Consider the following 13,248-nt stretch of genomic DNA (forward strand, 5'->3'; position numbering starts at 1 on the left):
CGTTTCCCTCACAGAGTTATAATTCAGGACTTCCTTGGAAAGAGGATTGATTGTTAAACCACTCTGACAATTGCAGGTATGTGAGAGGAACAGGGGTCTCCTAAAAGCTGTTGGCACTCTAAAGAAACTATAGTTCCCAGAATTATCTGGGGAAGCCATGACTGTTTAAAGTGACATGATACTACTTTAAATGTATAGTGCAGATGGGGCCTGTCATGGGCAACACTTGTTTGTTGTATCAACTCCCCAGCTTTCTACCTGCTTAAACTCAGTCTGTACATTGCTCAGGCCTAAATTTTAATTTAAGTTAAGTTGTTTTTGTTGAGGAGAATGTGCACTTCCCTGTTTCACAATTCATGTACAAGGCCAAATATGTTGACAACATAAAGTGGTGTACAGTAGCAGCTCCTCTCCCCCAACCTGAAATGATACATATTTTAGCTACATGTTATTAATTTGACAAGCGTGATTGTAACTAATGAGTAAGTAAAAATGGAGGCCTCTGGGTTAAATGTGTAAGGTTGTTATTTTTTATGTGAACAGCTCTGTAAGGAACATGCTGTGAGAGAGCAATACATAGAAATCTCTATTGCAAAGAACACACCAAAATATAATTCATAAATCACATGTTATAAAATGTAACATTAAAATTAAAGCACCTGTCCATGATGCTCTTAGCAAAGCAAACAAGGGCATCTGAGCATTCATTAAAAAGTATATTTGGGAGGAAATTGTTTAAAATGACAGAGCATCCAAGAAGAAAAGACCTTTTAAAATAAAGAAGTCAAGGGTGCACATTTGATAAAAATATATGAGTACTCTATATGTTTGGAAAAAAGTTCATTCATGGAAAATAAGTTGCATAATATGCAATTTAAGGATTTTAATTTTCTTTGACATGTTCAGTATTACTGAGAAATGGGAGTACTGTAGATTTCTGCTAAGGGTTCAACATCCATGGAGAGAAGGGACTTAACAAATTGAAATCTACACATTGTAAAGCATATTGACCTTTATTGCCAGTTTTTTTGACGGGGTTTCTGTTATAGCAAGCTGTTTCAGACATGGATTTAATTAAAGAAACCACTGAGAACTATGAGTCCTAGACATTTCTGTTGTTGATAGAAATGTTAGCAGCTTGATATTTATTGTTGAAGACTGAAAGATGTCATACTCATAAGTCCTGCTTGGGTGTTTGAACACACAATGGCTTAAAATAGGGAGGGGACAGGAGGTGCACAGAAAACCCACACCCAATATCTCTGCTTTAAATTCTCATGTGTTCAGGTGAACACCTGGATAGCGCTAAAATATCATAGGATCCTGCTCATGCAAACCCTGTTTACGTCAATGGGCCAATTGTTCCCAGAACTAAGTAGCACACTGACATTTTTGATGGATTCAATCCTTGTTTCAAGGCAGTATTTCAGAATGCCCTGGGTTAATCACAGTCTAGCTCATCCCTGGAGGTACACTAGACTGGAAAGCCATGAATATGAGTCTGCTCATGGCTGCATGGCAGGAAGGATCTTGAACTTTGAATTATGTTTCTTAACTATTCCACATCCAGATTTTTATTCCTAATGGCCCCAGCCCGTCTGATAACAACACATGCTGCGATAACACCCAACATAACACAAGTGACTAATAAAATATTCATATTACTGATGCTGCATGCTAATAGAGCAGTTTGATAAACTGCTTCTAAGAGATTGCCTCTGCTTACATTTTGGAGTTAAACAAGAATTGGGTAATGTTAAATAATCAATTGAACCATGCCCACTTCTTGATCTCTGGATAGTCAATTGTCTAGAATATCATGTCAGCACAGTACCTGTCTCAGGAGATCTGCCACTTGGACAGCTGTCCAGGTCTCACATTCTTCTCGAAAGGGTAGTTTTGTGGCCATGCTGGTACACAACAAGGACAAACTGATCTGCTTGTTCTGGTAAAGCTGAAACTGTTTGCCTTACTAAACATTACTGAGAGATTCTGGAAGTCATTAGAGGAAGTTCCCTTTGCAACTCCCCCCCCCCGTGGTTGTCATTGCTTAAAGTTACACATCCCTTTGCAGAGGCTTGACAGCTGTTAGCATTTCAGTGTAATAATGCTGAATTGCATTCAGTGACAGTCATTCTGTTCTTAAGCCAAGATAAAGTTCCTTACGTTTCTCAGGTTACCATGCTGAGGAGGCAAAGATGTCTTACCATTAAATGCAAACCAAAGATCATGTCCACAATCAATGACATGTTTGATTATACCACTTACATTCCATTAATGTACACTGCTCTTGCCTTGATGTAATTATTACTGCCAATAAGAAGTATGCTAGAGTAAATTTATTCTTACACTGCTGGTATTATGTTTTGTATCTAGGAGGCCTTGAACATGATTTCTTTTGTGCTATTGTTAATCAAATCACATCTTAAAATCCATATTGCTTGATGCCCAGGGCTCTGACATGTTGTTGCATGTATGTGCATGTATGGATATGTTACAGTGAATGTCTGAAATCTTAAGTGGGGCCCTGCAGAACAACTTCATGGCAAAATTGTCCTTAGAGGAATTGTGACCTTTGAGACCAATTCTTGCAGCATGTGCTCTAAGCTTCCCATTAACCAATGTAGAACTCTTCATGGTCAATTATTATTATATAATAATATAATAATAATAATAAATTCAAAAACTAAGAATGATGTAGCAACAGAAAACCTTGGCACTAAGGAGGGATTGACCAGCCTATTTCTAGTCATGTCAATTTCAAAGCCACACAAAAATATACATTTAAAGTTTTTTCCCCTACAAAATATGCATTTTTGCATGCATTTCCCCTTCAAATATGCTTTGTATGCATTGTTGTAGTCTGGGCAGAGAACTGTATTGCAAATTTGGAGAAGGGCAAAAACGGCAGGATAAAACTGCATTGTGATCCATAAAGTGCAAATCAGGTCAGTTTTCTTAAACATGCAGATCAAACCAAGCCCTCAAACATCGCCCCTACTTGGCAACAATATGTTCCTATAACCATAGAAAAGGCTAGCACTATAATCACACTGGTGATCACAGAGTTCTGCAGTTGTTGTTTGTTGTTACTACCGTGTCATTAACTTATATGGCATCTTTGAAATTAGGCAACATATGTATGTCCCTTCTCCCAATGAGTTTACAATCTAAAATAGACAGTAGAGAAAACAGAGACAGGAAGAGGCAAAGATACCTTAAATTGTGAGCCATTACCATATCCCATCGTGGTCTTATATTTAATTATATAACTATAGAATCTGCCTAAATCTTTTCTTTTAAAGAATAACCAGTAACAAGCACATCATATTTTTTAAAAAAGATACAGTAGAACCTTACCATTTAGAAATAAAGCTGGAGCAAAGTTAGCAGTTATTTTGACAGAAATCAGCTTGTCTTGTACGGGAATCCTGAGTCACTGTGACATGACAAATGTAAAAGTTTCCATAAAGAGTGGAAACTGAGGATATTCTATTCCACATCCTGCTTGTTCTCTTCCTGTTTAATGTTTTCTGTGCTAATATATATTTTAAGGACCAAAGCTGAATGTAATTACTCTACAGTCTACTTGTCATCTCCCACTCCTGCTTTGTAGTTTCTCTATTCAGAGGGACTGATGAGAGCATTCTTTAAAAAACATCCAACTATTTTAAATTCTTCTTCCACTTAACAGGAAGCACATTCCTAAGTCTTGTTTACATGGATTGACTACTGTAGTCATTAAAGCAATTTCTCACTGTACCCATTAAAACAGCAGTTAATTGGAAATTATACTGTTAACTTATTTGCTAAATTATAGCAACTTGCTCCTGTGGGTAGTGGATCAGACGTTCAACATATGAAAAATGCAACAGCCTTTACAATCAATATCAGCAGCATCACACAAGTAGCAGCTATCAATGCAGTGTGGTTACAGTATTTTCCTGTATCAAGCATACATGTATTTTATTAAGAAGTCTAGTACCAGAAGAAATACATAGAGATATGAAGATACTGCACATAGAGTATTTAAAAAACTCACCACATTTAAGCGTGCTTCCCAGTCATCAAAGTGTTTCCAAGTGCTTAAAGGCCAGAACAGTTCTTCTATCTATTATTCCTCTGAAAGCTCACTCTTCTATGTGTTCAGAGAATGATTGACAAGAAAGCTGTGCCCACTAGGAGGGAATCAAGAAGCCTTTAAATTCATACACTAGTTCAGGGAATGCATTGTACAAACTTCCCTGCAAAATCTCCAGGAAGATAAATTATTATAATCCTCTTTGTAAAATGTATCAAATGCTTTCGCTGGTGCCTGAATAGGTCCGGAATTTTGATATTTAAGCTCCAGTTTCCACCTCTGTGCTAAAAATTAATTAGGAAAATTTGCTTACATTTACTGATCTTGCATACTGAATTTTGTCATGTGGAGCTGAGAACTGGACAGTGGCAGGAGAGGGTATATAATGATACATTAGTAAGTAAAATAGGTGTGTATTACACTATTAACACAGGTACACTGTCTGCCACATCTAAGAGTCTGTTGGTACTACAATGTTCCCCTAGTACCACAGGGCATATTCCATACATATTCCAATGTATAAATTACAAGGCTGCTTAAGAGCAACAGATACATGTTGCATGCTTCTGCCGCATTTGCCTAATGCATCATGCCTTGCGTATGCCTTGTACATGTAGATACTGCAGCACAAGCCCCTTCTTGCTTCACAAAGGGGAAAAGACAGATACTAAATTATGTCCTATAAAGTGAGTTTGCTAAGGTAGATGCTTCAGTAGGGATATGCTTGCACCAGCTATATCTTGGGTGAAGTGGGAGCCATAATTTGCACTAAATCCTATGTAACGACTGTACCACTTTAAGTTAAATGTGTTTGAAATTGTCTCCACATAATCCGCACCCTACAACATAAAAAGTTCTATGCCAGCAAGAGAAAGTGGTATGTAGGTAAATGTTTGGGGAGAGGGTGCTTGCAAAGGAGGGATGGGCAAACCTGTCAATTTTGGTTTTTCTCAGTTTCTCATTTTTCAGTTCTTAAATTCAGTTCTCTGCATTTTCACATCAGTTTGCATTTTTTTAAAAGAAGTCCTTGTTAACATTTATCAACATTTCACTGCAAATTTCTCCTAATATACACATTTGCATTTTGGAATTTGTATGCCACTTTGCCAAATATACACATTTTGCAAAGTGATTTTCCCTGATATATATAATGCATTTTTAATATTCTTGTAATGAACAAAGGCATTTTAATGAACATTTTACCCCAGTATATGCATTTTGTACACATTATATGGCTAGAGAATGGCATTGCAAAATTTGGAGAAGTGTAGATTTCATAGCATAGCTGTGTTTTAGTTCTCCTATTGTTTTGGAGAGTGCACATTTAAAAGCTTGCCTTTCATTGCAAACCAAATCATATTTCTCCCCATCCCTGTTTCAAACAAATACTTCTTCACATGACACCTGAGGAGGTACAGTTCTTGCATGATAATTGAACACCTTAGTAATGTTCATTTGAATGAATTCTCAGAGCACAGTCTATCTCCATGTAGGCACAACCATCCACAGATAGAAAGATCAACATAGGGCTTGTGTGCATGCACCATGAAAGGGCACCAGGGCTCTGTTGAATCCTACTCTTTTTTGTGCTGGGCAGCTATGTTTATATGGAGATAAAATATGGCCCCAATTTTCTTGTCTTTTGTGAGAGTCCAACTTTTTCATATATAGGCTTCTCTTTCTTTGTACAGCTTTGGGCATATACTTATGATTTTACAGTTTCAGTACAATTTTATATGTGTCTACCCTGAACTCAGCCCCATTGAGTGCAATGTGCTTGTACAGAAATAAAAAGATGGTTGACACCATAGGTACATGGGGGCAGTCATCTTTCTCTTCTGCTACAATTCCCCAGGAAGGGGCTGCATATTATAATGCAGCCTTTCCCCACCAGTGTGCCTCCAGATGTTGTTGGACCACAACTCCCATCTTTCCTGACCATTGGCAATGCTGGCTGAGGCTGATGGGACTTGTGGTCCAACAATATCTGGAGGCACACTGTTTGGGAAAGGCTGTTATAATGTATAGTTACTTCCTGGAAGTACATCAGGAAAAACTTCCTAACTGTTAGAGCCATACGGCAATGGAATCAATTACCTAGAGAGGTAGTGGGCTCTCTGACACTGGAGGCATTCAAGAGGCAGCTGGACAGTCATCTGTCAGGAATGCTTTGATTTGGATTCCTGCATTGCACAGGGGGTTCGACTTGATGGCCTTATAGGCCCCTTCCAACTCTACTGTTCTATGATTCTATGGAAACCTTTTTTAAAGGGATTACTTTTACTGTGCATCCACAGAGTCACAGAGGTGCTCTAAGCGGCATAACATGTTTAAAGAAAAGATGCAGCCCTTGGGCCACTTCTTTAGTACAGTATGAACACATGTGGTTCAGTCGGTTGATTATGCAGTTTAATCCACAGATCAATGTTCTGATCTGTGCCTGGGTCCAAAGGGAGTGAAATGGGAAGGTTTGCTCCGAAATGCACAGCAAACTAGAATCCTCCCTAACTCTGTGACGTATAAATATCTGAAACAAAGGCTCTTAGGACACACTGTTTGCTTTTAAACAATTTAATATTTAATTTATCCAGACTTGGGTTGTTGTAAATCTTAAATCTCTTTTGATCTTCTCCCAGTCTGAAATACCATGCCTGGTGTTATTACACTGAATGTAGTATTGGTAGACTATGCCGTATGGCCAGTCTATGATCTGGCAAGATCTTGATGAAAGACCTAGAACAGCATAGCTGGTGTACAGCTCATGACAGTTGAGTTTAGGGGTGGCTGCAGGGGAGAAAGAGTCAGGCCATTGCACTTTTAACTGCTGTGTGGCAGGCAGAAATTAATCAGGTTAACCCTTTTCAGTACTGGAGTTATGGGGGAAGCTTTGCCTGTTGACATTCTGTCTATCAAACATCTTATTACGTTTGTGTGTCTCTTTATTTATTATTTCTGTTGGCCAATGGGCCTGTCTATAAAAAAGATTTATCACCCCTGCCTTATACTTACTGAAGTTAGAGGTCACCTTACCTGTTTGCCCCTCTTTGGTGAGGCCTATTGTATTTCTAAATTTGAATCTATGTACAATTTATATGAAAATCTGAGTTATCGTTTGCAATTCACACACAGTGTACTGGGCCCAGATATCCCATTGGCATCCCTGCTACCAGACAAACGTTAAAAGGATTGTAACCTGCATTAGTTGCTATATCATAAATTGTCATAAATGGTTTAACTAGTATGGTTAAAAAACAGAAAAGAAAAAAATGTTTGGTATATTCCTGTTATTTAAAATGTTTGTCATATTCCTGTTATATATCAAGAATTCTGTTTAATCTTTCACTTGTAATGATTGTCACTAAAACGCTTGGTTGTGGTTTCTTTTGTGTGTATTTCAATGTGATTTTCAATTTAATTGGGCAATTTCATTGAATTATATTTGTTCTTTGGCTACCAGAACCAATAGTGGGATATATCAGCTGCAGTTATATCTTGGGCTTTTTAGAGTCTCTGTTGTGTATACAGATTATGGCAATTTTTGATATAAAAAAACCAGAGCTTGGAAAAGTTACTTTTTTGAACTACAACTCCCATCAGCCCAATCCAGTGGCCATGCTGGCTTGGGCTGATGGGAGTTGTAGTTCAAAAAAGTAACTTTTCCAAGCTCTGAAAAAAACCACTCAAAATGCATTTGTACAATCTATGATAACATAGAAAAAATGCAATGTGAAAATAGCAGGGCTGTGCTGTATGTTTTCCTCTGAACATTTTCAGGGTGAACACTGTACATTTTAAGTGTCCTGAAATAGTATCTGAAAAACCTTGAGTTATATCCAGTGCTGTTGTTCTGCTAAAGCAGCAAACTTCTGCTTGCACAGTTCCTCTGATCTGTCTTCTCTCCTGCAGCCTCCCAACATTCAGTGGGTCAAGGCCCGGCCTCCAAGAGGTCTTCTGTATCTTTAAAAGTTGTGCAGGTGGAAGGGAGAATTCCACCTTGTGGTTTTTCTCATTACAGGGTTGCAAGAACACCTGCACTTGGCTGACTTTCTCTTCTCCTAAAGATACAAGATCAGTCTCAGGCCATAAACCTGGCAACCCTGCACCTCACAGAACTACTGTTCCCCCAAACCCTTAACAAACTACAATTCCCAGGATTCTTTAGAGTTCCAAGGATTCTTTGATTATCTGATTTAATTCTTCTTTTCTCTTTTACTAAGGTGGTGTACATATGAAGCAGAATGAAATGGAAATGAAGTAGTCCCTTGAGGTCGTACAATAACTCTGCAGCAGAGCTTGGAAGATTACTTTTAAAAAGTAATAAATTACAATTACAGTGACATGGTCCCAAAAACTAATAAATTACAATTACAATTGCTCTGAACGAAACTGATTACTTTACCGTTACTCAAAAGTAACCACTACAATTACACTTCAGTAGCCTAAAACAACATTAAAAATAAACACACACATACACCTTCAAACAGTGCCCTGCAGACTTCAAATTTTGCACATGTCTTTCAAAATGCAGCAAAAAGTTACCTTCCTAATGTGTATCTTGAATTTCATTACACTCTGACTCCCGGCCTATACAGTATACATCCTCACCTAAAAGAGTGAATTGGTATTTTCAGAGTTGGCTGGAATACTGCAGGAAATTATAATATATCATTAGTATAATATCTTTTCTTATGCATATATTAGGGTTGCCATATTCCAGTTCCACAAATCCAGGCAGGCTATTTTGCATATTATGCAATTATGTAAATTAAGTCTATTAATGGTTGCATTGTCAAGTTGTTTTGTTTTTGTGCCTAGTAATAACCACCAAAAAGTGGGGGAGGATATGAGGAACCTTTAAAAAAAAAAAACCCTTACATTTTCAGCCTTAAATGCCTAGCCTTTAGTTTCCAGTACTATGGAATATTTATTTATTACGAAGATTTATATCCTGCCCTTCCACTATTAAAAACAAGTCAAAATGCAGATAATAATTTTAGAAATACATAAAAGAAGTTCTAGATCTAAATCCGTTGTGCTACTGGTCCAGCTTTGTAAATAATATTTCCCTGCTGATTTCATTCCTTATAGTTCTTTAACATCTGTTGTAGCTTACTAATTCTGTATTGCAATACTTGGGATGCTTGTTTGTACAGAAATATGAAATATGTCTCACTGACTTGTGAAACTTTACACTGAACATCTCTGCTAAATGGGGCAGGCAGAATAGCCTTAACTGGGAACAATAACCATATATTCCAGGGCTATGGGACATTCTGATCATATCCTCAGTATGAGGTAGTGAAAGAAAATGAACAAAATCTATTTGAATTACTCCACATATCTTTTAAAAAATATATATTTATTTTATTTAATTTAATTTATATACCGCCCTAAGCCAAAAAGGCTCTCTGGGCGGTGTACATAAAAGATAAAACAAGCAAGATATATAAATACAGTAAATATAACAGAATCAAAAATCAAAACAACAAGCAACAAAAACCAAGCAACATCAAAATATAACAATAATAGGATACTGTTTAAAATACACTATAAAAACAATTATTAAAATACATTTTAAAATGCCTGGGAGAATAAAAAGGTTTTCACCTGGCGCCGAAAAGATAGCAGCGTCGGCGCCAGGCGTACCTCATCGGGTATATACATTCTCTATACATAGAAAATCTAACAAACATAAAAAATAATTAAGACTGCAATCCAATACACACTTAAAAATGTAAACATACTGCCTTCAAGTCGTCTCCCAGGTCATAGTCCAACACCTTAACCACTATACCACACTGGCTGTCTCTAATACACACTTACCTGGGAGTAAATCTCATTGAACCCAATGAAGCTTACTTGAGTAGACATGTATTGGATTGCACTGTAAATGATAAAAGTTTACTAGTCTCAAAAAGCACATCTAAAGTACATTTAAAAGTACATCTAGAAAAAATCTGATCATATATTCTACTACAGTAATCAGCACATGTATTCTGTTTCTGTAAAAAGATATTTTGTCCCTCTACATTTAATATTTACTCCTCATCTTTTTAGCTCTGTTAAAAAAAACCTATAGGATAACATAGGGGCAGAATGGCTATAATATGTGATCAATGCAGTTTGCAGCAGTGTACTACAAAGGAGAATATTATTATAAACTACAAATCAAAGTCTGTGTAGAACATTGGTGTGATATTAAGGTTATAAAGATAAAAGGTTTTAAATCTTTTTACAGAAATTGTGAAAGGATTTTAGACTTGATTTTGTAGACTAGACAAGAGATTAGCAGGACCTCTTCTATGACTAAAGTATGCTCTTACATTGACCCCTTCAGGTTGAACATTGCCTGGGACTCAGGAGCTGCCAGTCTTCCCCCCCCTCAAGGGCCCATGGCACGACTTGCTCATGGGCAAGAAACACCATCCCCTGGACTCGCCATAGCAACCTGACCAAGCAAAAGGTGGCTGCGGTAACAACAACGAATACTCGTGGGCAGCATGTGCGCCTGCCAAAGCTCTAAAAGAAAAAGCAAGGAAGTGATGTAGGCTTATGGGCTTTATGGATGGAGTTGCTCTAAAGCCCTGGTCATCTCTATGGTGAGAACTCTAAATACTTTGCATTGGAAGTTGGGGCAAAATGGGCAGAAAACTGGCTCTGTGTTTTGCCTTCTATCTCTGGAACCACAAAGGCTACAGTAGCTTTTTAAAAAAATGAAAGCTGAGAATCAGGGCCACCTAATGGACTAAGCGGCAACTGGGTGGCACGGATAGAATCCACATAAAACCCTGCTAACTGGGCAATATGGCAACCCTAACATATATACAGTATAAGCTGAGTGAGATGTATCTGTGTAAAGCATTTTTTCTCTTTCCCTTTTTCTTCATTATTTTAGTACTGCTTTGTAATTTTCTGTTCCTTAATAAAGATTATTTAAAAAATATTATTAATAAAAATGGTAATTAATTAATTCTGCACAAGCCTTTATGCCCTATTTAAAAATTGCCTATAATGGGCGGGGATGGATGGATTGAAATGGGTTTGCTTTGGAACTTTGGAAGGCAGGAACTATATGGAACAAACTTCCCCTGCCAGCAAGTAAGGCAAGTGTGAGGCTTGCCTGCCCAAGCCAACATCATTAGGGTGTGGGAGGCAGGCTGGCTAGCTAGCTAGCAGTGGTGGTCTCTCTGCTGGTAAGGTAGGGAAGGGAAGGGAGGCAGAGGCCATCACTCAGAGCTTTGTGTGCCAAGCCAAGTGCAAAAAACTCCCCCCACACACTCTCAGCCAGCAAGTATCATCTCTCTCACTCAACCACCCCCCAGATCCTGCCCTACCACCAACTAAGGCACACCTGTCCAAGCAAGCATTTTCCCCTGGGGTGCAAAAAAGTTTAAACACTGTAAATGCAGCAAAGGAGTCAGGGAGGGTGGTGGAGGCCGCTTTGTGCACTAAGTGCAAAGAAAATATTAACACACACACACACACACACACACACACACACACACACACACACACACACACACAAAGTATGTTGTCTCTTACCTCCACAGTTCTTCATCTCCATTCCACTGCTGCCTCGTCCTTCTCTTCCTTCATTTATGTCCTTGCCCTCTGGCTGCTTTCTCCTTCCACTCCATTCTTCTCCACCACCATCCATTTTTGAAACAATTTTAATTTTTCTCTACACTCCAACATTGTCTCGCTCTCCACCTCCTCTCTCGTTGCCTCCTAAACACCCACAGAGCAGGAGGGAGGAACAACTCTCCGCAGAAGCCCAGTTTGAGGCACATGACTTTCATCCACGAATCAGAGGATCAGAAGACTTCCCCTGCTGTCCCCCCCAGTAACTCCCAAAAGGAATGCTGGAAACATTACAATTATTCCTCAAAAGTAATAAAATTACTCCTAGTTCTATTACAATCAAAATGTAAAGAAATTACCCATTTCTTCCTCAAAAAAGTAATAAATTACAAGTAACGCAATTTTTCTAACAAATTACTTCCAAGCTCTGTTCTGCAGATGAAGGAACACATTTTTGCTTATCTTGTACCGTATGTAAACCAAAACAAAACAGCACCACAACGTCATAGGAGTAGAAAACTAGCACAGCAGAGCTACAAGTTTTTCTCCTGATGTGCTAGTTTTGTATTACTTGTAGGCAATTTTTGCATGGGGGAGCATTCAAAAATGGTACATCCCCCTCACTGCCACTTGTAGTCTGAAGTGGTACAGACCACTCAACCATCTCAATCTCCAGCATGTGTAGACCAGGTCTAAAATTACACTCACTGATAAAATAGTCCATGTTAAGGACTAGTGCGTTTATAAGGGTTCCTTCAACCAACTCTTTCTGGCCTCCTGGAATTGTGAAGATTTTTGTGGGATAGTTCAAGGTAAGGATGGGATCCACTGGCCAGTGCTGGTTTGAAAGCATTCCATCACCCTAACATGCCAGTATCTATTTGAGTTTGTTCTTTGTGCACTAGCCACTGCTTTTACTGACCCGTTTTTTCCCTCTCCAAAAATATTGATATTAACATTGGTAGTGTTATGGGATTGAGGGTTGAGATAGATGATTTTTTGGGGTCCTCTTCAAGCCTGTAACCTTGAATCTGAAGTTGGGATATGCAAGCAAGAAGCCTGCTCTACTGGTCAAGCTAGTTTCCTTTGCTAATCTAATAATTTAGCCAAGTCAGCCTGTGAATTAATAGACATTGAATGATTAATCTGCATGTCAAAAGAGATGTGGCCCAGAGAGATCCTGTGGCTATTGGAAGTCTTTTCAGTAGAGGGGCCCTCCACCCCCCTATCTGGAAGCCAAAGAGAGGCTTGTGTTTTTAGTCTAGTCTGGATAAGCTGGGAACTAGGGAGACACACAAGAAGGCCTGCTCTCTGCACCATGGCTTTGGGGTGCCTCCCTACAAGCCTGATGGAAAAGTAAGACCATTGGACTGTTCATGCTTTGAATCCCTCCATCTTAGGCTCAGGTTGTGTATATGTGCAAATAAACCATATCTCAAAAGACACCACAATCTCTGCTGACCTTCTTTCCAAGGAAACTAAACCCTGAAAGTCTCACATTGCTTGGAGATTGGGGTGATGCGCAACAATATTTTGAAAGGAAATATATATCAGTGAAAGGAAAATATATATAAAAATGATCTTTC

At 38.4% G+C, this 13,248-nt stretch overlaps 1 protein-coding gene across 7 annotated transcripts in view; it reads right to left on the minus strand.

The window, feature by feature from the left end:
• Nucleotides 1-4,057, minus strand: part of BLNK (B cell linker) — a 164,556-nt gene extending 160,499 nt beyond the window's left edge. For 3 of the 7 annotated variants that reach the window (XM_061635574.1, XM_061635573.1, XM_061635572.1), the window contains exon 1: nucleotides 1,835-1,980. In XM_061635574.1, the coding sequence (XP_061491558.1) occupies nucleotides 1,835-1,909 (75 nt within the window). In that variant the 5' untranslated portion in view covers nucleotides 1,910-1,980. Of the gene's footprint in view, nucleotides 1-1,834; nucleotides 1,981-3,360; nucleotides 3,440-4,042 lie in introns of those variants that run through there. The other 4 variants (XM_061635575.1, XM_061635580.1, XM_061635577.1 and 1 more) reach the window with 3 other exon arrangements.
• Nucleotides 4,058-13,248: the final 9,191 nt, after the last annotated feature.

This window comes from Rhineura floridana, chromosome 7 (genome assembly GCF_030035675.1).
Source record: "Rhineura floridana isolate rRhiFlo1 chromosome 7, rRhiFlo1.hap2, whole genome shotgun sequence".
Classification (NCBI taxonomy): domain Eukaryota; kingdom Metazoa; phylum Chordata; class Lepidosauria; order Squamata; family Rhineuridae; genus Rhineura; species Rhineura floridana.